This window comes from Poecilia reticulata, chromosome 8, assembly GCF_904066995.2.
Source record: "Poecilia reticulata chromosome 8, P_reticulata-male-v2, whole genome shotgun sequence".
NCBI lineage: Eukaryota > Metazoa > Chordata > Actinopteri > Cyprinodontiformes > Poeciliidae > Poecilia > Poecilia reticulata.
Genome location: NC_088837.1, coordinates 2,635,353 through 2,662,350, shown reverse-complemented (window position 1 = coordinate 2,662,350; position 26,998 = coordinate 2,635,353). Strand labels below are relative to the sequence as shown.

At 37.8% G+C, this 26,998-nt stretch overlaps 1 protein-coding gene across 8 annotated transcripts in view; it reads right to left on the bottom strand.

The window, feature by feature from the left end:
- caskin1 (CASK interacting protein 1) overlaps window positions 1-26,998 on the bottom strand; it is a 109,747-nt gene that overhangs the window by 20,329 nt on the left and 62,420 nt on the right. For 6 of the 8 annotated variants that reach the window (XM_008415294.3, XM_008415296.3, XM_008415295.3 and 3 more), the window contains exons 2-11: window positions 25,506-25,557; window positions 19,447-19,544; window positions 18,277-18,422; window positions 17,113-17,208; window positions 16,891-17,021; window positions 13,388-13,496; window positions 10,631-10,739; window positions 10,431-10,525; window positions 9,054-9,171; window positions 4,206-4,451 (exon numbers count right to left, since the gene is read on the bottom strand). In XM_008415294.3, the coding sequence (XP_008413516.2) occupies window positions 4,206-4,451; window positions 9,054-9,171; window positions 10,431-10,525; window positions 10,631-10,739; window positions 13,388-13,496; window positions 16,891-17,021; window positions 17,113-17,208; window positions 18,277-18,422; window positions 19,447-19,544; window positions 25,506-25,557 (1,200 nt within the window). The remainder of the gene's footprint in view (window positions 1-4,205; window positions 4,452-9,053; window positions 9,172-10,430; window positions 10,526-10,630; window positions 10,740-13,387; window positions 13,497-16,890; window positions 17,022-17,112; window positions 17,209-18,276; window positions 18,423-19,446; window positions 19,545-25,505; window positions 25,558-26,998) is intronic. The other 2 variants (XM_008415301.3, XM_008415302.3) reach the window with 1 other exon arrangement.

Sequence of the window (26,998 nt, the reverse complement as noted above, 5' to 3'; positions counted from 1 at the left end):
ATATAAATCCATGTTTTTACAGTACCAAAAGTAGCCACTTGACGTTAATTTGTACCCACCTTGGGCCGTTTTGATTAATCGGCAGGGGAGCGGAATGGTCCGGAATTAGCTTTAGCTGATAATACAGAGGTTGGCCACATTGTAGCAATGCTTCAACAATGTATGGAAATGGGAATATTGTATGGAACCTTGAATCTCCTTATGTCATGGAGCATGCTGGATTTAGAAATGTTGGAAGTTGTTTGGAAATCTCGCAGTTAAGGTATGGATTTAGATTCATTCCTGTGCTAATTGTGCTAACCGTCAGTACTGAATGCTAAAGACAGTCGTTCCTCATATGAATGCTTACATCAGGAAGAAAATATCATGAATACTTATAATTACGGTTTGTAAAGACAATTAGGAACTGGCTAAGCGTAGGGTAAAGGTGATAATCAGAAACTGGACACCGATCTCCCATCAATTGAGTTCTAGTAAAATACCTGGTCTCATAACATCAGTGCAGTTATAGCTATGGCTATCAATCATTTTCCTTAGCGACTGCAACTTGTGTTGGGCCAAAATAAGTGGATTATTTTTCTTAGAACTCCGTTATTTACTGTAAAAGTCTATTTATTTATTTATTTTTTTAGTTCCTTACAAAAGTTTTAATATACAGTTGAGTCCTGCCTATTCCCAGTTCAGTATTCACAGATTTTTCTGTGAAACATAACATTGGATTATTTACGGAAAATTCATCTTTTCACAATTGTTTTTGGTCGTGTATATCTAAAATATTCAAAAGGAAATGCAGCTTGGGAAGCTGAAATGTCTAACAACAATCCTACTTTGTGTGCTACATGCTGGAGTTTGCAAAGCAGCCAATCAAGGAGCTTAATTTGACTTTGGACTTTGATTGGGACATTCCAACAAGAATTTAATTTTAAAAAATGATATTTAGGCTGAAAAAAATCTGTTTTAATCCCATCTGACCAGAGCATCTTCTAAGCCACATGTTCTCTATCCCTGATACGGTTTCTGGCAAACGTCAAACAGAACTTCATCTGACTTTCTTTGAGCTCTTTCCTTTCACCATTCCTTCTTAAATAACACGTTTGTGAAGTCCCCAGCTTATCATTTTGTAAGGCACTGTATGTTCCCACTTTGTGGGAAAATATACCTTAAAAAACACCCCACTAAGGGCCAACCGTCGCAGCTCACCAGTCTCTTCGTTAGGACATTTACTTAGCAACTGATGCATTTATACCCTAATGTGAGACAAACAATTTCATCTTTCGGCGTGCCGTAATCTGTCAAAGTTGTCTGAAAACATGAAACGGACCAACGTGTCTGATCTTTCTGAATTCCCAAAATATGTTTAGGAAGTGAACAGCAACGATTTTCGATCCCTAATTAGTGCAGACATAATGAACATAGCAGATACAGCAGGTTTCAAATCTACCTCTGCAGCACATCTTCATCCTCACACATTCTCACTCCCTCCTCCTCTCTCCCACACACATAAAAAAAGACAGCATATATATATAAATATATGAAAACATTTATATACTCCTTGTGCATACATCAATTCTTTACACATATAATACCTGTGTATATACACATATATGCCAAAAAATGTACATACACATACATATATAATGCATCCATTGGTGTGTGATTATATATGTCGGAGCTTTTAAGAATGGGGCTGTAGTGCATTTGGAGAGTGTTATAAACCATTATGGCCACTTCATTAAGGGCTTAATAATGGTTTATATGTGCAACCAGTAGCGCTCCAGGGAAACACACACATCATAAAGTCTGATTTCCTTTCATGTGATCACACAGCTCCTTCTTGTGGTCATTTTGCGTTCCTCCAAGTGACCTCAGAAAAGCATCGCTTCCACCTGAATCACGATCCAAACGTCGCTTTTGAATTAAAATAAGACAAAGCCATTTGTTCTCAAATTAGTTTTTTTTCTCTTGGAGGTGACAAAATGGTAACCAGGCAACAGAGGCGGTTATAAGATGTCAATGCCTTACCTGAAAATCATAGGTGATACTTTTAAAGCAATGTTTTACACCACATGTGAAACTTTACACCTTCACAACTGTTAATTTTTGCAGCCCTGCAGCAGGTTTTCATTGAGGTAATTTGCACTTGCGAGTCTACAAAGATGAATATTTTGTTCATAAGTCACGAAAGCATATAAAACGCAAAAAACTAAAGAAATTCTCTTTTTTAATGGAAAGCGTCTTTTTTTTCTCTTTTATATGGCCAAGTTTACTGGTATCGTCTAATATGGATATTACAGGGTAATGGTTTGATACTGTGGCAGACTCACTATAACTGCAACATACACACACATGTATACACATACACACACGCACACACACATATTATGGTGCAGAGGTAAGGTGGGTAGAAGTGTTAGTCTGATCCAGCGTGACGACAACACAAGACGAGGACAGAACAGAAAACACCGTCTGGTCAGGATAAAGTTGTGTGTGGAAGTGGTGGTAAGCAGGGGAAAAAGAGCAAAAAATATTAAAAAAGTAAATAAAAATAAAGGAAATCCAGACATTCAAATGAATCACAAGCAAACTCAGGGAAACTGGTAAAACATCCTCCATGTTTCTAATCCTAATAATGATAGCTAATAATAATCCAAGTGGTGAAAAATAATAATAAACAAGCCGAATAAATGGTTCCTGATAGACTCAAATTTATGTTAAGATAATGCAACATGAATTGCAGAAGGCAAATTGTTGACTCTTTGAAGTGATCATGTAATTTTTCACTGGAAATGTTTACAGAGTTCATTTTTGTAAAAATTAGTTCTGACCCTGACATGTTTGGCGCCAAACAGATGAGCCAGGATGTGGCGGGTACAGGATTTTCACCAAAGCAGTTCCAGTGCTAGACCAAAGATGGCGCTACCATCACCTTTTAACCCAGCTATGGACTGATTCATCATTGTGATCCGCAGCCGTTATTACATTATAAAGGGGAATCTCAATGCATTTTATTGTGATTTCACTAAATAGTTTAAGAGAAAGTACCTATTAATTGTGAAGGGAAGAAAAGTGAAGTTATTACTAATACAAATCTGAAAAGTGTGGCATGCATTTTTTTTAAATCAAGTTTTAATTTTCATCTAGTTTTAATAAGAGGTCTGAGCCAAAAATGAACCCGACATGTTATTATAATTTAGATTTTATGCTTTTTGTTTTTCGACTATAATGTGAGTCAGCAGTGGAACTCCTCCTGATTTGTTTAACATCTTCCAGATCCATTCTGTCATTTGTTGTAACCACAGGGTGAGAGAAGTGAAAATTATCTGGAATATGTGATTGATAGGAGCGGAGCAGGGCGGAACTATGTGCTCAGTTATTATTACAGTTTCTTAAACTTTGAGGCCTCTAACCTAGTTTGCCGAGTGCATACATTCAAATACCCATATCTTCTTTTTTTATGTGCCTGACATAATTAGAATTAATTAATTAATTAAGTAATTCAAATCTTTAGCAAGACATGTTCATCTCATTGGTCAACACTTGTTTCTGGATGTATAATAAAATGAGTACATTTGATTATAAAATGGAAAGACAGAAACCGTTTAGTGATGGTAGAGATGTTCATCAGGTTCAACGGCAGCAGAAAGAACTGGTCTGATTTAGCGCTGGAACTGCTGTTTGGTGGACAAAAACCAAGACTACCAGAAGATATGTACCTTCACATCAGTGTTTAATAAAAACAACAAAGCTCCTTATTCTCATTAACACCTAAAGTATCAAAATTAAACTATGTTACGTTTTAATTGCATGCTTTCAAATGGGATATAATGGAATACATAAACTAAGAACCGCTCGTCTTTTGTAGACCAAGCTCTAAATAATGGGGATGACAACCGTAAAGAACAAAAGTTAAACAGCATGACAAACATAGAAAATTAGATAAATAATGATCTATAACAGAAAAGTTTAATGGCTGCCTTCTCAGAAAATATATTAAAACACTTATTGGAATTTGAATTGATCAATTAAGATACTTCAGTTTCAGCATGATAAGTTTGTAGTAAACACAAGAGGAAAGCATCCATTAAAGCTTCATCAGTAACACATAATAATAATAATAATAATAATAATAATAATAATAATAATAATAATAATAATAATAATAATAATAATAATAATAATAATAATAATGAAAAGTGGGTGTATACCTGGGGCAGTGGGTGTGTCTCCCTGTGGGGTTGTCACGGGCGACCTGTTATACCCAAAGGAAGTGAAAAGTGGAAGCAGTGGCTGATGGGAATGTGGTGGAGGAGGAGGCGGTGGAGGCAGGATATGGATCTGATGGAACGTGGTGTCGTTGCCGTTGACTACCGCGTTGGCAGGGGCAACCGTCGCCGGGGGAACCAGCGGTATCTTTTGAAATTGTTGAGTACAAATGACTGTGCTGGCCAAACCTAGACAACACCCACCGTGACGAAGCACGGAAACACACACACACACACACATACACACGCACACACACACACAACCAGCCAACAGTGAACCACCGTCACAGACGAACGACAAAACAGAGAATTACACGTAAGAAAAAAAGAGGAGGGAATAATAGAAATTAAAAAACAAAGACTGAGGTTAGAAATCAAACCAAGAGAAGAAGGGAGGTGAAGCAGGCAACTGATGGAGAAAAAAATCACAGGGATGGAGATTAGGAGAAGGAACAGACATGGGCGATGGGGGCAATGTACAGTATGAAGAGGTGCAGAGAGGGAGGGGTGAGTGACATCACCACAAAATGAGGAGTCTACTCTTATCTCTTTACATGGTAGCACATTTGCTATAACAGCACAATATTTAAACCACTATAGATTTAAATCTCTATAAAGATGTTATGAACTTATAATAAGCATAATAACTTTTTTATGCATAGCGTTTCATTAACACCTTCATTAAAACAATTGGAAATTGTAAAGAATGTGTCTATGTATTCATTCTTAATGTGTGGAGAAAACCAAAATGGCCTCAACCTAACAGTTTGGATGTGTGACGGTGTGTCCCTTTATACAGGTTATATGTTTGTGTAACTACAATACTTATGTTGTGATACCGAATGTCCGTCCTTATACACTCAAATGTAGGACAAGACTACTAACATAAGCCGTGTTTCCATCAACTTTTTGGAGTATTTTCTTGTATCGCACTGGAAGCGGCAACATTCAAAATAATTTCCACAATTTCGAAAAAAAAAAAGAATTACGCTTCTATATCTATATAGTGATTTTGGGAAAAAGAGTTAAGTTAACAGTTACTACTGGCACAATTTTTTTTTTGAATTGCAAAGTCCAAACATCCAACACAAAGGAGAAAACTATATTTACTTCACACCAGTGGATGGAAACACACCTAATTTGAATTTTCTTTTTTTTTGTTCTTTTTTGCGGCATTTCAAAAGTTTGCTTAAAAATTGCATGACAGTTGAAACATAATTTTGTCCACAAGACTGTGATGTGGTTTAAAGATGTTTACTTCAGATGCCAGAGTCTTTAGTATGGACAGACTGTTGCTTCATTGAGCCAGTAAAGGTTACCCCCATATTTTAGAAAACAGCGAAATTATTGAAAGCAGACAAATGCATTTTCTTCAAATGCATCTGGGTAACTTCAGGGAAAGCAACAGGATGATTATGCATATTGTCATTTGATGGAAAAATAAATGTAAAGAAAGATGTGCAGAAAAACTGATGTCAGGCTTAATGTTAGCTATTTTCATGACTTAGTGCTAGCTATGTCCAGTATCATTAAGTTATTTAAAATAATGCCTGAGGACAAAACGACAAGCATAAAGCCATTTAAAATGAAATGTTAACAGAATGACTCCAGTTCATTCAGTTTGTAGAGGAGCAAAACTTCTGTAGCGAACATATAGTTAAGCACTGAAAAAAATCACAGGGATGGAGATTAGGAGGAGGAACAGACATGAGCGATGGGGGCAATGTCAGTATGAAGAGGTGCAGAGAGGGGGGGTGAGTGACATCACCACAAAATGAGGAGTGCATGATGATGCACTAAGGGTGCTAATTGCTAACATCAGAAGCTAAACAAAATTCCAAATGTTTTAGCTTCAAAATAAAAGCAAAACCTTGTTTTGAAACTTAAAGCTTGCTGGAATATTAACATAAATAATAGATGACCACTTATGGCAAGAAGACAAAATAAAATTATGCTTACGTTTATCCATAAAGACAAACTTTATTTGGTAATTCAAAGCTTTTGAAAACAAGAGACAAAAAATTGTCCACAACTTTTTGCTGAGCGCATCTGTTGTTAATGGATTTCAGCTAAAATTGCCAACCTTAAATGCATTTTTTTAAACATTTAAAAATGTCTCGTGCGGAATCGCAGTCAGTGGAAAATTAGGAAGCAGGAGAGACGGACGCTACCAGGAGAGAGAACGTCACAGCAAACAGTGAATGAAAAGGTCACAACCACAGATATACACACTTAGACAAACATAGCAGAACGCACGGATAAAACTAGAAAAGCTTAAAACATCTCAGTGGACGTACCTAAGTCCAACCTAGACGACAAGATGGATCTGAATGTGCTTGGCGGAAGTTACCAAGAAGGAGCTCATTCATAGAAGATGAACGGCAGTGCTAAGATGCTACACAGCATGGATGTTTAATATGCAACCTAACAAAAATTCAAAATAACAGTTTGATATAATGGGAATTAAGCTTCCACACACATGATGATGGATGTTTTTATGTGAGTCAAATATGGAGCTTTCACCAGAAGTTTCTTTAAAAAGTTGATATACAAAATGTTCTGTTTCCACTTATCCGCTTTATTTCAGAGGTATTTGGAGCAGTGATGCTTTCTGGATTCTGTTTTCCCATTAAACCAATGAAATGATGACTGGTGTCTGCTGCTGCTTTTTGTGCTTATTGTAAATAGTATAAATAGTTTTTATACTTGACAGAGTTTGGTTGATGGTTGAGGTTCACGTCTTCTGCAGTTCCACCCGGGGACTGTTTCAGAGGAGGTGATGCCTTTTTTTTGTTTTTAGAACATGTGTTATAACATTAGAAACTATTATAATATTTTCAAACATTTTGGTGTATACATTTAGATCCAAGGACGAAGGCCAGAGCAATTCCAAATCCTAGCAATTATTTTGATCGCAAGTTTTATATTCTTATTGGCTGCCCTGGTAAATAAGCTAAAAGACTTAAAATAAACTCATCCTAACCTTAGTACCATGTGTTAACACTTACAATTTCAGTAAAATCCAACTTTTAATTTCAGTTCATCCAAATGATTTTAAAAGAATCCAAAAACATAAAACCTCAATGATGCACATCAGGTTAGACATGATTCATCAAACACAAGATCAACCTTCGTCCACAGCCATCAATCCCCAGGTCTACACCCTTCAGAGACCCTGAGGGCTGAGCTGAATCTGGACCAATGGAGGGTAACAGATCGCTCTCTCTACATTATGCCTCTACTTTGCATAGTGTTAAAGAAGAAGGCTAACCCAATGGAAAAAGAGGTTCAGAGTGAGATAATGGTGCTGCAATAAAAGGGTAGTTTATTTAACCATGAAGGCCAACAATATATAGTGTACAGTATAGTTAGAAAAACCATTATTGTCCCAAATTCGTTTTTTTAGAGTGGAAAAAAGTTGAATTTAGTCTCTCCCGATGGATGTCTTTACATTGACTTTAGATCTTACTTTTCAAGCCATTGCGTTTTCTCTGTTCCTTATTGTGTTTTTTCTACAATGACATCACAGTGTTCACTGCAGAACTGCTGCATCGACTTCCAGTTAATCAATATTGTGAATCCAGAATTCTGGTTCTTTCCAAATTCAAGGATGCTGAAGTTACAAGTTAAAATTTTCAGTTGTTGGGTTTATCAACCCACAGAGTCCATTACGTTGTCCCTCAGCATCAGAACCTCTTAGAAGTGCCTGGATAATTTAGATCATTTTTGGTAAATGCTTCCACATCAGTGGGTAAAGTCCTCCTTGTTCAAGGACAAGTGCCACAGCAACCTCTGCCAGTATCAAGAAGGATTTGCTGAAAACCTTTGTCTGACTGAGGGTCAGCTCCTTCTGTCTGTGAAACAACGGAGACAACGCAACAGGAAGCTGCAAATAACATTAAAACGACAACAAACTTTATATAAGATGTTAATTTGTTGTGTGTTGATATGATGTCTTGGCCAATGTTTCGCTAGCAGAGTAGCATTGTGCCTTCTGCTTATGTTAGCGCTGTGTGCTAGCTGTTAGCTCCTTGAGAACATAACCGTTCTTGAAAAGTATTATTACATAAACAGTTAGGCTTTTTTCTATCCATTTTTGTCTTGGGAGCACATCCTCCACATACATTCATGTTCTTGGCGCTAACGTTAGCTAACCCGCTAACAACATTGAGGCTTTGTTTACAAGACGTGTTCAGTCATATTATTGTAGCATTTTCTGGCTTGGTTGGATTGACAGGTCTTTCACTGCTGATCAATTTGGAAATAAAAAGTTTCTGTTCTGCTAGATATTAGTTTTTTTCTGCAGTCAAGCTACAAAAATGGCCAAATGGGTGGAAGTGCGACCTGGAAGGGGGCGGGAGGAATAATGAAGCACCTCATTTACATCTAAAGAGCCCACACCAAAACGAGTCGAACAGGAGCAAAAGAGCGACTTGTGGAGCTGCAATAACAAGGAATCCAGACCAACGCATCGCAATTCTACTTTGTATAGACCACAACTGAATGATTCAAATGTGAAAAGTAAGAATAGGAAAGCACAATATAGCCTAAAGTTTAGGAAAAATCTTGAAAGCTAGTCTACCTGAAAATGTTTTCAGACAAAGGACAGGAAATGTTTCACTGGGATATTCTACTCTCCTCACTGTAGTTCTCCATTTCCAGCCCAAATGTGTCATATGGCCGACTTCTGATTCTGTCAGCACATTTACATCTAAAAATAAGTCTAACACACCTTTCACTCCAACACCCACAAAGGTATCCGCACAAACACACACACACACGCACACACACCTGTGCGCTTGCTGATGACCTCAACCAGAGTGGATGGGAAGTACCCCACTCGATCGTTTCCCGTCCGGTTGTCATGGATACAGCCTTTCCAGCGTCCATCAGGATGTTGCTCCAATACCTGATAAGGGTGAATGTTAACAAACAGCTTTTAGGTTAAAATATGTGAAGAAATATGTAACAGAGTTGTTTTTTAAATAGGCTAAACTGCCTCCATCCCTGGAGACATTCAGCACTGCAGCCTAATTGTTCCTCCAGACCCTGAGGAAAGACACACAAGCGCAGCTTGGCTTCGTTGCAACTGTAATAAGTACCCAAAGGCTGAATTAATTCTCATTAATATTTATGAACGATGGCAACAAGCGCGCACATGTTTCTGTAAAATATGCTTGTAGTAAACAGGAGAGGCTGAAGCCATCTCTGCTTTTGTATTTATTGATATTCTCAACAAAAGGGGCCATTTTTACAACAGATTTTGGGTCTTTAAAAAGCCTCACCTTCTGATTATATTTCTCATTACAGTGGCCAAACAGCAAACCTTTTCACTATCAAGCAAATTTCTCAGCAAAATTAATTATTTACATCAGGGTTTCACTACGGCATAATAGGGTGATTGTAGATAGAAAAAACAGGATTACATTTTTACCAAAAATACTCTGAAATTCAGAGATTAATCTCAGAAATTTTCTGAAAAAAACAACAACAAAAAAACATGACTTTTCAAAAGACGAATATTTTTGACTTTCAAAACTCAGAAAATTTTAGATTTTTCTATTACAAGAAGCACAGCAATAAATGTTAACTGATTATTTTGAAATTCCAGTTATGAAGATATTCAGGTCCTGCTCCTTCCTTTCAGCTCTAACATTCTCAGTGAGCTGCAATAAGTTGCTGCATTTACATCGGCCAAGAAATTGGAATTAAAAAATTAAACTTGCTCAATAGAAATAATTTTAAAAAACATTTTAACATTATAAAACATTTAGTTTGTTGATAAAAAATTTTTGCAGTAGGATGTGACTAGTATTTTTTTTGTCTGTATTGAAATTTCTGCACTGCGCAAAACTGCCATGGAAAGACTTTTTTCACATCATGTGAGTCACGTGATCAAAAGCCGGATGTTTCTACTGGCAGAAACAACGCAAAAAGACGACAGGAAGTAGTAGGAAGCTGATGGAGCTGTGTGCATTTTAAGGACTAATCGCATCAACAAACTTATTAACCTGTGTTTTCAATTGCATTTCTTATTCAATTTAAACGTCACAATTGTGTTTTCTTGACATTAGCGGAACATCAACAATATTTTGCGCCCGCCTGTCATGGAAACACAGCTAGTGTGTTGGTGCTGCATGCTGTAGGGTTGGATGTGGCGTGTGTTACCGTGATGACGTCTCCAGCTTTGATGTTGAGGCTGGTCAGGTCGTAGTTGTTGCAGTAATCCTTCAGAGCCCGGACCTGCAGGGCAGCCGAGGCATCTGGGAGGTCACAAACAACAAATTACATTATCATTTGAGAAATAGATGTTGGTTTTTGTAGTTCTTGTAGCAGTTATGGAAGACTGATTTATCCCTCCGTCTCACCCCTCAGCAGCTGTTTTATCTCCCTGCTGGCTTGCGTTGCTGTGAACTGGTAAACGATGTCAAGTGCAGTCTGGCTGTAGGTGTTTCTAACAGCTGCGTTGATCCCACTCTGTAGGGCAGAGCAAGACATGTTAGAGGTTTTCCATCCATCCATCCATCCATCCATCCATCCATCCATCCATCCATCCATCCATCCATCCATCCATCCATCCATCCATCCATCCATCCATCCATCCATCCATCCATCCATCCATCCATCCATCCATCCATCCATCCATCCATCCATCCATCCTCTGTATGCCCTTGTCCCTTATTGGTTTCGGGAGGAGGGCTTTTACATATTTATTCATTTAGTTATTTATTCATTAGGTTTATTTGATGGGAACAGATGAATAATAACACAGAGAAACTGAATAAAACAGCAGTCCCACGCTGGTATCATGCTGCTTATAGCATAAGCTAATTTGCACTATATGGGTTTTTCTAAACATTATATCTAAAAACTGTTAGGAAGTCAAATAGTACTAATAATGTAAAATAATAAAACATAATATTGACAACATATGCAAAATTATACATATAAGCAAGTAAATTGAAAATATAATAAACGTTTGTTTTGTTTGTATCTATCTTGCTAGCTAGATATATGCTATCTCTCTAGATAGATAGATAGATAGATAGATAGATAGATAGATAGATAGATAGATAGATAGATAGATAGATAGATAGATAGATAGATAGATAGATAGATAGATAGATAGATAGATAGATAGATAGATAGATAGATAGATAGATAGATAGATAGATAGATAGATAGATAGATAGATAGATAGATAGATAGATAGATAGATAGATAGATAGATAGATAGATAGATAGACAATCTTTGTAAAGATTAAGATAAACAATTATATACATCTTTATTTAAAAACCACCTAACAATTGCTCAGGTTGTCTGAAGAATAAATTGTTTGCCTATCTATATATCTGTCTAATGAGCTACCTGTCTGTCTGTCTGTCTATCTACCTATTTCAAATAAAGTGTTACCGTCTTTTATTTGGGAGTATCAGAGTAACGTGGCTTGAAAATGTTGCCTTTATGTGTGTTTATGAGATCAAATCCTGATAAAACACATTGATGCTTGCAGCTGTTATATGACAAAATGCACAATAATAAACTCAGAGCATATTTTCTTTCGCACTGCACTATAGCTGTGTTAACAAAAATAAAAGTGTAACGTCTCCTGTGCTTTAAACTCATAACTGTAGCTGTCTGCATGCACCTCGGTGACATCAGCACAACAGAACCGCGTTCCCCTCTGGCTTCTCTTCTTAATTACAAACCGCATCTGATTGTTCAGCTGCAGGCTGAGGAGCGATGTTTTATTTGGGGTCTGCGGCATCAAGCACGAACTAAACGAACAAAGATGAATTGGGTGCTGAGGCGCTGCAGGGTAACTTCTCACAGCCTCTCAGAGTCAGGTTCCTGAATGTGCTGCGTTCTCACGCCGGAGGAGTTGCAGACGTCCCAACATACAGCCGCTTGTTTTCCTTAAACCTTCAGGGCTAAACCGTCATCGTCACAAGAAGGCCGTTTGGCGTTAGCACAATCTCTCTCATAGCTGTGACTCACTGGTATCACATGAAGCTGCAGGGATTTTTATTAAACATGCGTTCATAAAAAGGCAGCAGCATTAAAGGGGCAGTGTTATGTGTTTTCCAAGCACAGAGTGTCATTTTATAGTACAATCAAGTAATTATGTCACCGCAGTGGTTATAAAAATGCTGTGTATGTCAAATACGACTTTAAAGAAAGGCCTCTGTCTCTTTAAGAACCTCCTGCTCTTTCTAGTAGCTCGTATAATGAGCACAGCTGAGTTCCACCAGCTGTTTGCTAAGTGCTGCCGACTAGTGGAGGGCTACGTCCACTCAGGTGTTTTACAAAACTTAATGGTTGCTGCACGGGAGATTAAAGGATTTCTCACATATACATGAAAGAATCAAGGCAACACTTCAGGTAGCATCATAACTGACTTAAAGCAAAAAAAAAAGTTGATTTTAAATGATACTGCCCCTTTAAGAGAATGTCAGATATTTCCAGGGAAAACTTGCAAACTTTTCCTCATTTATGGGATCAAAACTGCAAAATATTATGCATTTTATTCCACTTTTATTTGCTCACCAAACGTATATGTCGTTTTCAAGTGGATTTTGCTTTTGTACAAATAAATACAAATGAATATTCTACATCTCCCTTTACCCTGAGACCTCTAAATAAAATCCAGTATAACCAACAGTATGAACAGTGATCTAGCGATGTTTTCTGTTGTTTACTAGGACATTAGATCAGCTTTACTACAGTATTTAGCTGTTTGGAGATTTTTTTGACTGTTTTTCCACAGAAAATCCTTAAAATGGCATCTCAGTCGGTCAAACAACCTAATAAAACTGAGCCTAAAATCTTCATAAAGATTAAGATAAACAATTATATACAACTTTTTTTAAAACCCATCTAAAAAGTGCTCAGGTTGTCTGAAGAATTCTTTTGTTTTTGTCCTAATAGTCTGGGAATCCAATCATTTTTTTCTCCATACAAATCCGAACCTGCAAAATGTCAAACTGACTTTTCAAGAGCAATGTTGTGTAAAAATGATAAAAGTGAAACCTTTCTTCAGTAAAATCTTTTTTTTTTATTCCAGTGTGACAGGACAGTCCCAGTTTTCTAGTTCTTTCAAGGATTGTGTTGCAGTTCTGCTTACCTCCAGCAAGAGTCTCACCACCTCCGTCTTGCCACACAGGGCTGCTTCGTGAAGGGCAGTGCCGGCTTTCGTCTGCCTGTTGATGTCAATGCCGGCCTGGATCAGCAACCTGACAGCAGAAGGCGACAGAGAGAGGGAGATACAGAGAGAGATGGATAAAGAAAGAGAAAGAGAAGGAAAAAAGAAAATAAGGGAAAGAAAGTTAGAGGGGGGTTTAAATGAATGGAAAATATGTCCAGAAATGAACCGACTCCATTCAGCCTGGTAACTGAGAGAGAGAAAGTGTGTGATTTACTGGAACAGAACAGGGTGTGTGATGGCACTCCTGATCAAATCTTCAACGTTGCATTAAATTAACAACTCTTTTATTACACTCTGAAACATTTACGTCTAACGTGAAATTTGGTGGAAGAAAAATGTAAAGCATTGATTTTTTTTTTTTTACAAACTCTCCAGTGGTACGATGTTTGGTAACAAGAGGAAACTGAGGCTGAATTTTCCAGCTGCAGGCAGGCTTGTTGCGGAACACAGAATGCGTATTAAACAACCAAAAGCATGATGTTAAATACGGTGGAGGAGTTGTGATGCTGTGGGCCTGTTTCTCTTATAAACAACGTTTGAATCCATTACTCCTTTAAAATATCAGGAAATCTTAAAGTAAGCAATTCTTTGTTTCTTCAGCTGAATAAATGTTCTTCACTAAAAACGTTGGTTTTATGCTGGTGGTGAAATAGACAATACATTAATCCAAAGGGTTTTTAAAGGGGCAGTGTTATGCATTTTCCAGGTACATAGTGGCATCTTATAGCACAATCAAGTAACTGTGTTACCTTTGGTTGTTATAAAAATGCTGTGTATATCAAATATGACGTTTAAGAAAGTTGACTTTGATATTTAACGCCTTGAAATTGGGCCTCTATCTCTTTAAGAAGCTCCTGCTCTTTCTGAAACTTCGCCTTCAAGAAGTCATCACAGCATGGCTCCTCTATTAACCCTTTAATGACGTTTTTACCAGCGTTCCACTGAGAAGTAACTCCTATAAAGAGCTACATTTCCACCAGATGTTTGCTAATTGCTGCTGGCTAGTCTGAGGAGCTGAGTTAGGAAGTAGCAGGGAAGGAGCTTAGAAACTGCAGCTCCAAGGAGGAGCTTCGTCCTCGAAGGCGGAGCTAGGTCCACCCAGGAGTTGCCATGGAGATTAAGGGATTTGTCAAACATGCATAAAACAATAAAATTTATGTTTTAGATGAGAGAATAACTTTTTAACATGATGGAAGGCTCAAAAAAGATGATTTTACATAACAGTGCCCCTTTAAGATATTTTTTCCCAGGGCTGCCAATAAATATGTTCAGCAGTATTTAACACCCTGCAGTTCATCAGTTAGACTCGCTCCGCTGCTTGGCTCCAGGAGTTGCCACAGAATAAAATGTGCATGTGACCAAGTTTGCTCTCTTTGCTTATTTGCATTCTGGCTGTGAATCAGAGAAGGAGATCAATGCAACTTTTATCGCTGTTCATTAGACACAATGTGACAGCTCAGTCTGGACACAGCTGGCACAAAAACAGAAAGCAAAAGGAACCTGCCAGTCTGACTTTGTCTGATATTTTCTCTCTGACACATTTCAAGTAAAAAAACAAAACAAAACACTGAAGCCTGAAAAGCACCTGCTCCATCAACCTGTTCAAGTGGTATTGAAGACAAACTGGGGAAATTGTAATTTCTGCTTTAGTTTTCTTGAATCAACATATTTTTGGACAGAAACTTCTCTCCTTCCCCCCATGTTTTCACAATAGGAATGAGATGTATTAGTTTCTACAGTGTTTTAAAGGTTAAAAGTTTCATTTAATTTGACCAGAGAACCGTCTTCCACATGTTTGCAGTGTTCTCTAAATTAGTAAACTACAAACTTCACATGGCTTTCCTGTAGCAAAGAACAGATCAGCCATGATTAATGGTTGTCATGTCAACCGATTGTCTCATCTGAGCTGTGGATCTCTACAGCTCCTCCATAGTTACTATCAGCCTTTTTTAGGGTTGTCAAAATAATCAATATTTTGATATAATCAATAAAAGAAATGAATCAAACATATTCGTTTGGATCAAAGTTCAATACAAAATGAACCATCACATGTTAGGGACATTGTAGACAGGAAAAAATAAGGAATAAATGTCCACCAAAAATCTCTTTTTTATTTTTTTTAGAAAAAGACATGGAAATATTTGAGTTTGAAAAGTCAAAAATTTGCAAGAAAAAATTGTTGAAATTAATTTTAAAAATTTGAGAACAAAACTCATATTTTATCAGTTTGAAAAGTCCAAAAATCTTTAAATATATTTTCAAGAAAAAAAACCCTTTTATTTCTGAGTTTTAAAAGTCAGAAATTTGTTAGAAAAAAACAGAAATTGCATTAAATGTGTTAACTTTTGCATTATTCGGTAAATAAGCTTGCATCAAACTTGCATCAAAAGTCCAATAAAAGTCTAAACTTCGCATTAAAAGTGTCAAAATTTACTGACACTTCATGACAACAGCCATAAATATTTGTGAAAATTTCCTCATGTTCATGACAGTGTCATATCAGTCTTATGCACACCCCTTTAAATAAAGTGTTAGCAAATTTTCCCAAAAAAGAAAAATCTGAAATTTCTCAGCTTGAAAAGTCACAAATTTGCTAGAAAAAACCCGACATATTGAAATTAACCTCAAAATTTTCAAGAAGAAAATTTGGGAAATTTTTGAATTTGCAAAGTTAAAAACTTTCATCAAGATTTTTCACACATGACGCTTTTGAGACTTTTTTGGTAAAAACATTTTTAGACACTGTATGTGATGCAGTAGATTCAGAAGGTGTACATGAGATGACAATATTCATTAAGTTATGATAACAAAATGAGAGGGCTGAGGAAAAGTTTATCCAGAGAAATGTAAAAAAGCTGAGGAACAAACATTGAGGAACAAACATTGAGGATGTTCGACGTTTCGTTATTTTTTTGTTTAAGTGTTTCGTTTTATAAGCGTGTCTGTTCCACAGGTAGTTAGCCAGGGCTACTGAGCATCGTTTACCAGTGTCACTTCTAGAAAGGAAGGTTCTGCTCCACCGGCTGTGACAGGCTTTAATCTGCCGCCCTCTGCTTCTCCTTTCTGCCTCTCTCGTGTTTTTTTTCTACATCCCAGTTTTCTCTCATATCATTTTTCACTGCAGCTGAGAACGACGTTTGTGACGGGAGTTTATCTGCAGCTGCAGACCCATTCTGCTTTCTTTAACCTGAAGATCTGTGCTAAACACTGAGGCCATCAAGTTCCACAAAAGCGTAAATGAACGTTAGCTCAGACCACGGTGGAATGGAATGATCTTACAGTTACTTTATGAAGACAAGATGTCGTAAATGGAGGATCTGCAAACACATCCATGTGTTGGAATTTTCAGTCACTTAGACACATAGAAGAGATGAAAACACATCCCAGATTTTTCCACATTCAAATCTTAGACACATCCGTACCTGATGATGTCTATATGACCGTTTTTGGCAGCCAGGTGGAGCGGAGACGTCCCGTTGGGGTCTGCAGTGTCTCCCTTTTTGGGTTCCAACAGAGCGGCACACATGTTACTAGACAGCAACAACTGGACCACCTACCCACACATCGGCAAAGAGATCACCAGTTAGCAAAGGTTTTATTTTTCCAACGATGTTCTCCAGACAGAATGAAGTACAGCTCCTCACCCCGACCCTGCCGAATTCACACGCCAGATCCAGAGGGGTTTTCCCTGCATTATCCACGATGCACGGGTTGGACTGGTGCTGCAGCAGCATTTCAGACTGCAGTGAAGAATGACAAACACAACACACAAGCAAACATGTCAGAAAAAGACCAGAAAGATACATAAACACAAATATTTCTGCCAAACAACATACAACAATGTGGTTTTTGTTAATGTCTTTTTTTTTCACAAGTCCTGACCGTTAAAAATCCTAATTTTTTTATGTTTCTAAGTGTTGTATGGCTAATTTGTTGCTAGTGTGAGCTAGGAACAAAAGAGTGGTATTGAATGAGCAATTATGCTAGCTCTGTTGTACTAAGTAAGTTAGCTAATATCAGCAAGCTGTAATAAAAGTGTAAGTTACACATGGTTGTTTTTTTTGTTAAATAGGCAATGTTTTTTGTTAGCGTCTTTATTTACACACTCTTAAGTTAACTAGCTAATTTCAGAGCCATTTGATTTTTTTTGTTGGACTAGCTTGAGGAGTGTTGGTCAGCAAGATGGTCAAAAATCCTCCTTTTTTAATGTTTACAAGTGTTCTATGGCTAATGAGGTGCCATTAGCCATAGAGCTGTGGATATAGTGGTGAGGTAGCAACAAAAGTGCTGAAGAGAAAGAGCTTTTATACCATACCATACCAACTTTATTTATATAGCACTTTAAAACAACCACAGCTGATACAAAGTGCTGTACATAAAACACAACATATTAAAAAAAAATTAAAAAATTAAAACTCTTACAGTGTAAAAACAAACAAACATACAATTTAAAACTAGATCAAGTAAAGTAGATGGGTTTTAAGACAAGTGCTAGCTATGTTGAGCTAAGTAAGCTAGGTAATATTACCAACCTGTTTTGAAATTAAATTCCAAGAAAGCACAAAGGGTGCAGAATAAGGAAGCCTGTATATATTAGCTACGGTAGTGCTAAGACGTTTTCTGCTGTGTGTATTAATCCATATTAATTAAATATGTGAGCTATTAAAACAGGCAATGCTTTTCAAGACTAGTCCAGCTTAGCTTAAGAGCAAAATTCAGCAGCAGTCAGAAGAAAGATTTCTGTTTTGTCAGTCTTGAATGTTTATGTCAGCTAGTTAGCACCGAGGTTGATCTTCAGTGTCACTTACCACCTCATAGTGGCCATGTTGTGCTGATAGGTGCAGAGGTATCTGGCCCTCGTCTGATTGGCCATTGACAGACGAACCCGACTTCAGCAGCATCTTCATTGGCTCGGCCTTCCCCAGCCAGGCGGCATAATGCAGCGGCCGCATTCCTGCACCACAAACAGCCACATAAGTCATGTTGGCTGAGTTCTAGTTTTAGGTCCCTAAAAAATATGATTAAAAGCTTTGAAATAAATAGATATTTTACTGCAGTATCAAAACTAATCCTTTGAGAAAAACCTAAGTTTTAATTTGAGGACATTTAATTACATGTATGTTCAAGATCCGTATTTATGATGTCACAACAAACAGTGTTGGCGAACTGCAACAAACATCTCCATAGCAACCGTTAGGAATAACTCACTGCTTGGGTGTGATGCCAGGAAAAAGTAATTTCTGACACCCCATCATGAACATAAACATGTGGAGTTTGTTACATACTTGAGTGCTAAATGAGGCTAATGTTTAACTTTTTCTGCTACAAGCACCGTAAAACAAAGGATGAATATCTAGAAAACCTTAATGTTAAGTACGGTGGAGGATCTGTGATGTTGTGAGCTTATCTGTCTTTCAATGGCCTAATCTGGAGAGATTGTGCAAAGAAGGATGGTTAAATAGGTTGAGAGTTTTTAATAAATTCTTAATGTAAAATTTTTTTACTACTGAAGAAACAGATCCAAACTAAAGGATGGATTTTTTTATATTTGCCAGTGTCAGATTATGCTCCTGTAATGAAAGGAAAAGTTTTTTGTTTTTATCTTTACCTGAAAATAAATGTGTAGAATGCTGCATGCATCTTTGTCTGGTGCATAAAGCAGTCACTCTGAAATTTTGAGATTGTTTTTGTGATTTTTGGCGTTACTTTAGAAACATTTGCAAGGAATTTTGAAATATCTTTTTCTCAATAAATCATACACCATGTAGCTGTTTTTAGTGTGGACTTAAGGGAGACAGGTGGGTGTTAGTCACTTACACTCAATGTTTTTGGCAATTTGCAATGAACGCACAATTACGTATTAGCATAAAAAGATGCAGGATTCTGTTTTTTGTGAACTTGAACGATTGTGGAACAGCAAAACACTGGAGGCACTGATAAGTTAAGAGTTTTTGTACATCGGCTGGTTTCCTCCATACCTTTCTGGTCTCTGATGTCGACAGCAGCCTGGGACTCCAACAGCAGAGAGACCAGCTCCAGGTTCCCGTTAAGAGCTGCATGATGCAGGGGAGAAAACCTGAAGGCACACACACACACACACGCACACAGAAAATATCAGGAGGTCTTAGGGTCAGACAATTTTTAATATGTATACCACACACATCCATTCATCCACAACAATAAACATACAATCACGGGTCAGAGATAACGACAAAGATAGCATGACAAATGGATTTAATAGCAGGGGATTAGGGATCAAACATGTCTTTGCTGCAGAGCTGTTAAACAGGCCAGAGGGTGGAGAGATGGAAATGCGTAGTGGAGATTAGCACAAGCAGAATCGCGTATTATTCTGCACAGGATTCAGGTGTGTGTGTGTGTGTGCACATATATGTACTACATACAGAAAATCACAATTTTTACCAACAAAGGCCAGTCATTTGTAGAAAGTGAGGACGTTTTCCTGATCTTCACTTTTGCTTTGCAGTTCTATTAGTTAGATTTAGAGATATTGTGTGAATTCAACTGTGGTTAAGGTTAGGGTTAGGTGGACTAGTCTGGCACTAGATAGGGATAGCAATAGACTAGTAGTGATTAGTGTTACAGAAAATGTCTGTGTTGGGCATAAATGCAGTTATTTAAATGAATGGAAGTCAAAACAAAACAAAGTCCTCGGACTGATAGAAGCACAAGGATTTGTGTGTATGTGTGTGGTCTTGTTTTTGATACACTGTAAGACCATTAACATTACACCTACATTGTGAGGACCCACTTGTCCTTATGGGGCCTAAAGCACGAGCCCCATAAGAAGAAGTGCTGTTTTTGGTTAGTGGTTACATTTGGATGTAAGGCATAAATTAAGTTTCAGGTAGGGTTAGGAATAGATGGATAGGGTTAGGGAAAATGTCTGTTAGGCATAAATTCAGTTACTAAAATCAACTGAAGTCAATGGAAATTCCCAATACTGGTAGAAATACAAACTTGTGTATACTATTATACCTTTCCTATTTAGGACCATTTCTGGCATATTTACTAACCTTTTGAAGACTGATGAGCCTCATGGGGACCAGAACCTGATCCTAATACAGTAAACCAACTTGTTTAGGGTCAGGGGTTAGGTTTAGAGGTAAAGTGTCAATGAGGTTTTTGTGAAGGTTAGGATTAAGAATAGAGGGAAAATGTCTGGGTTAAGCATAAATGCAGTTACTAAAATGAATGGAAGTCAATACAATGTCCTAATATGGATAGAAATACAAACATGTGTGTGTGTGTGTGTGTGTGTGTGTGTGTAGGGGGGGGTTGCGTGTGTGTGTGAGAGAGAGAGTGTGTGTGCATCTGCAGCTTGAGGATGGCACTGTCATGTCAGCTCTGATGGGCAAGCATGATGAGAAGCATAAGGAGAAAAAGGCATCGCATAACCCAAGGACAAAGATTGGCAAACAGAAATGTAAGCGCCTCCAACAAACATTCATGAAAAGTGACAGTAAAAAAAATAATGTTTTTAAACTCCTGTCAGTTTAATATTGTACGTATCAAGACTGCTGCTCTTAGGATATGGTAACCATAGTAAAATCCCATTTTGAATTCATATTTAGCAAAAATATAACAGTAGTGTCTGGACATACTTTTACCAATAAAAAGTAGACCTTTGCTGATTAGCGTTAGTATCGTTTTTATTTTATTTTTATTGCTACTTAACGTCCATCAACGTGTCTGGCCCTTACATAGTGATCTGAAAGGGGCAAATGCTTTTTCAGCCAAACTTGGCTCACAAAGTTGAGCCTCTTCTGTTTTGTAGATTTGCTGCTATGTTTAGCCATCAGAAAGATGGCCTCCTGCTGGACTTTAGAATGCTACTGCACAGAGACGATGTTGTGATCAACTCAGCAGTTGTTTTCAGGTCAAGCTTTATATGCATGATCTACACAGCTAGGTCAGGACTGCTGTACATGTGATGGAGTGACGCAATCTGAAGCACAGAGAGCAGCAGGAAGAGGGGGCTGAGTAATATCCATCCACCTAGTATGTAGTAGGAGCTAGTGACTGTAAGGCCACAGCTCCAGAGGCTACAATGGCGCTAAGTTAATGAAAGCTCCGGGACGGCACACTGCAATAAATGCATGCATTTATAGCGCTGTCCTGTTTTTTGATGTTCGCTCACACTATAAATTTGATTGGTGGCACCTGTTTGCTACATACTCTCATAATCATATGTCACTAAAACAGAATGGGTGGACATAGCTTTTCACACACAGATGCTTCTGTATTTTGCTTTTTTTGTGAAATGTGTCACAGCTTCCCGATGTACCTTAGTTTAAGAAAGACAAACCAATTCAATGCCAGCTGTTAACTGTATTTAACAAGCAGGTTTCAGTTCTGCAATCAAGCTGTGTGTCTATTGCGAAACACTGGGAAAACTGCTGAGACAGGCTTTTTCACTGATGGGCTGTAGGGCGTTCTTTCAGGACAGTAACATCCTATCATAAGGATGGAAGGATCAGGGAGTAGAAACACTGGAGTTCATAGATGTTTATTTTGGCTTTTCATCACAGGAGCTCCTACTGACTGAATCTGGAGATGTTTTATCAGGTGGAAATGTCAAAGAAGTGGTCAAGTGAGCGATGAATGGAGCCGTTCTCTGGGTTTGCCTCTGTCTGGTGACCGGAAGCAACCGAATGCAAAAATAAGAATGGCTGACATCAGCCTGTTTGCTTGACAAATCCTGACAACACTGGACAGCAACCTCGGAGGAACCGCAGTTAGACAGCTTCAGCAATGCTACACTCTGCAGCACTCTGTTTGAAAAGTGATATTTTTTCACCTATAGAGTGTAAATGTAAAGCAGAACATGGGCTAAGGCCAAAATGATTCATAACAATGAAAAATTTGGATTTCAAATTTGCTTGTTCTCTTGAAGTTTGTCTCAAAAGGGAACATAAGTGTCTCTTAACAGATAATAATTAAGGTTGGGACTATAAAACGTTAATTAAGATAAACTTATTAGATACATCTCAATGAGTTAAAAATGGCAACACATTTAATACATTTTGTTTTACATACAAAGGTTCCGACTGGAACCCTTTGACTGGGCGCTCCGTTCTTCCAGGCGTTTAGCACAGCTGAATGGTTGCCGCAGGAGATTAAAGAATTTCTCAAACATGCATGAAAGAATCAAGACAACACTGCAGGTATGTTTCTGATGAGGGAATAACATTATAGCATGATAAGCTCAAAAAATTTGAGGTTACATAATTCTGCCTGAATAAACCTCAATTAAAAGTAAGAGAGTGTCTGTAAAACCAAAAATAGTTTCTAACCGAGGCAGTCAGAAAGCTTCCTCGCCATCGTCTTCAACTTTTGAACTCCAGCTGTTGAGTAAAAACTTTAATAGAAGGCTGTTTTTTTTAGGTTTGATTATATCAACATGACGGACACCCAGACACCGATTGACCCCAATCAACTTGTGTCAAACTGACTAAAGATCGTTTCCTTTAACAGAGAAATCTGGGAACCTGAAGTCTCCAGAGTTCCTCTGATTACCGTATACTGTATGTCTAACTTTACAAAAACTGCCAGCTGTATTGCTCTGCAGGATGGATGACGATGACTATAACGCATTCTTCCATGGCTAGGTTTAAACCTCGGAAGAAATGCTGCACACTTACTCCATTGGACTCACCTGTTCCCTCCAGAGTTAAACAGGGATTCCACCATTAAAAAAAAAACGTCCAACGTTTCAGATGGCTGCAGGTATTTGTAAAGTACAGGGAAGTGTGTGCTTTGGCCAAGTTGTAGAACGTGATTTGCAATATTTATCCCCTACATCTTCCTTCTCCCGCCTCACTTCTCAAACGGCCCGTCTGAAAGTCCGAGTGCTTCTCAACAAAGCTCTCTTCTACGTCTCATCTGGCGCTTCCTTTCCAGTCGCTCCCTTGCTGTTCTTATCTTTTTCCATTTCCTTCCACAAACCCATCTGATGCTTCCTGTTCTTCAGGCCAGATTGGGACACTTGAAACAGCAAATGCAGACATTCAGTGTTTCATGGCATCTATTGAGCTTTTAAAAATTACAAAGAAATATTTCATCCTATACAAGGTCAACATGTGGTTGGGTTCCATTACAAACAATAGAAAAAAGAAGCTTTAGAAAATAATGAACAGGCTCTCAACAGTGGTATTAGTGAGTGAATATACTTAACCCTTGTGCGTGCAAGAACTGAGGCAAACGTAGAGGACGGACTATGGAAAATGATACAAGTTTTACGTGTGTGGGGTCGGTTGGACCCCATTTCGACATACAAGGGTTAAACTAACATAATCTTCTTGAGTTCACACCTGCCATCAGTTAAAGCAAAACTGCATCCAGCTGTCCTGGAAGGATTTTCCTAATTTCCCCTCAATTCTCCAAAAGCATAGTTTGCTTAGAGGCTCCAAAAGATAAAAAATGATTTAATTTAATTGTAGAAACGTATCAGTCAGGAGAAGGGAATAGAAACAATCTACAGTGTTGTATATGCACCATGAGACGATAGTTATACTTCCATCCAAAGGTCATGCAAATTTTGAGCAAACGTTTAAAATAAGGCCATGTAAATTAGGTTTGCCCTTCCTATCAACATTTTCTAATGCAATACTTCAAAATGCTCATAAAAAAAACAATGATGAAAACACGATTAGTAACACGCACACATTCATACTCTGATAACGTAGATCGGTAAGCAGCTGGGGGTGAAGTGCCTTGCCCAAAGGCGCATCAGGTCCATAACCCGCCGGCTGGAAAACAACTGCTCTACACACTGAGCCACAAGGTGTGTTTTCATTACAAATGTGCACAAAATTTTGTCAATATTACACTGATGCTAAAAAGAAAACTATTTTGCAATTAAAATCCCATGTGACTAATTTTATTCACATGTGAATAAAATTTTAAAATTATTTACCATCTTCTTACAACTACTTCCTGTCGTCTTTTTCTTCGTGTTTTCCATCAGTGGCAACATCTGGTTGTTGATCGTGTGACTCATGATGTGAAGAAGCATTTCCATTGCAATTTTCACTAGAGCTAAAAAATTTAGCAAAAAACTGGAGTTTTTTTTCAAAATTTCTGTTTCTATTTCAAAATCTCAAATTGCGCAACTATATTGTCAATAAAAACTCAGCTACAGTCGCCCCAGATTTAATATTAATATCAAAACAGACTAACTGATACAAAACACCAAAATCTGAGCAAGAATTTCCTGCTTCACACTCCTATCAGTTAAAGTACTAAACACAGAGAAAATGGGATGTTTAACTTGCTGAAGCGATTTAAACCACTTGGCGACTGAACGTCTAAACGTCTGCGCTCCTGCAAACCCTCTGATATACTTGACGTGCGCCCGCCATGTAACTGTAACAGAGTGAAGAGTAATAAATATCCCTCCTCTCTCTCTCTCTCTCTCTCTCTTTCCCTCTCTGTTTTAGTTTGTTCACTTAGACTCTCCAGATAATTAGCCGGAGGAGGAATTGAACCTAAACTGAATGAGCTGGTGGAGACTCATTAACAGCATCCGCACATTAAGAACGGAGCTGCAAGCGGATCTATCAGGGAAGCAAAATGAGTTTACTATTTCTGCACCGCACCATCAGAACGTCGCAAACATCTGGTCATCAACTCGCAATTAATTCTGTACAAGCGGTTTGGAAAGAAATGACCAATTAAAGTGATTAAAATGGAAGTTTCAATGAAGACGCAGCTCAATGTTTTCATCTAATGACTGCAGATGATATAAATGACAGATTAGAATTTCATTTTGTGTTATTTCAGTCATCAGATTAAGAGGATTATGACTGCCTACCGCATGGATGCAGAATACAGTCACAAAGAAGGAACGAACAACGTGGACTGGAAATGTTTACCATAGATGTCAAGCAAAACACTGTTTTGATCTGTACATCGAAGCAACATGTGGGTAAAATTATATGAATCTTTTATATAAAAAAATGCTGCTGGTAGAACATGCTGTTAAATTCAGATGAAAAGTGAGCCGTTGACTTACCCATCAATATCCTGAAAGTTCACGTTCACCTTCTTCGTGGAACCGAGGAGCTCTGAAACACAAGAGGAACAGGAATCAACTTTTCTTCTGTTAGACGCATCAGAATTAACACAATTTGTATTATTTATTTATAAAAAATTTTTTTTGTTTTTTGGGGTTTTTTTGTACTGCATCCACAGAACCAGAACCAAACATGGAGAAGCAGCATTTAGCTTCCATGCACCACAAATATGGAACAAAGCTCCAGAAAACTGCAAAGCTGCCAAAACACTGAGTCACTTCAGTATCACAAAATAAGACGAAAAGAAAAAAAAATCTTATCTTTACATTTATTTAGTTCATTTTAAGATGTTTTGCTTTCAGACAAAATATTATTCAGTTTCTTCCAATTCTTAATACAAAGTGTTTCTATGCACTTTATATCTGGAACAAACTTCCAGAAAACTGCAAAACTGCCAAAACCAAAGCTTGAAGCCCACCTGTGTAGATTTCTCTGTGATTCGCTGTAAACTGAACTTTGATCAACATATTTGATGTGAAGTGATGATTTTCACGATAGCATTTGACAAAATGTAATGTTTATTGCTTGTTTCATAATTGGCCACTGTATTTTGTTTTTATAATGTAAAGCACTTTGAACTTGACTTCATAAAAACCTAATGCTAACAGGACGCTGAGGACGTTTGGTAGAATTCGTTGCACTGTCAACATGTTACCAATACCAGGGAATTTAATCGAAAACTAAAATGGTGGTGGACTCTGCCAGTGAACTGAACATTGTTTGCCATGGAGTCTTTACGGCAGGATCATGTTCAAAGCATTTGGCCACAGACTGAACCTTCTTCCCTGACCGTGAAGCTTGAAGTCTGGAGGCTAAGAGCCGTCCTGTTAGGAATTACGAACAGCAGTGGGGCTAATAATCGCTCCATCTGTCATTAATTCAATCCCAAAGAGCTGAATTTCCTTTCTGATATTTTCAGAGTGATGCAATGCCACCCCGTTTCATTTCACAGCCTTTCACACGTCTTCACCAGGCAGAAAGTCACCACTGCAGACTTTCAGCACACTCTCCCATTTTCACTTCTGCTGATTCCACAATGTACGAAGCAGCTTAAGTGTATTACTGGCAGACACAGACTGCAAAACTTTAATTTAATTATCTTTCATTCTAAACAGAGTTAAAAAAAATCTAGGTTTTAATCACTCAATGTAAATATTGGCCAGCCTGGTAGCAGGTACCATCATAAAACTGTCCTTCATTACAAAAGATCTGCAGAAACACACCGACTGGAGAACGAGCTACTTTACATCAGCAGGGGTCCAAAGACGGATCAGGGTCTCATGTAGGTTCTGGTTCTTCCGGATTCTTTCTCACAGAAACACTTCACAAGACAGAGATTCAGTATCTTACCAAAAACCTTCAACTATCTGTGACATTGGAAAAAAGGCTCTAGATGTTTGTGGCCCTAGGGTTTTTGAATAAAGTTCACATA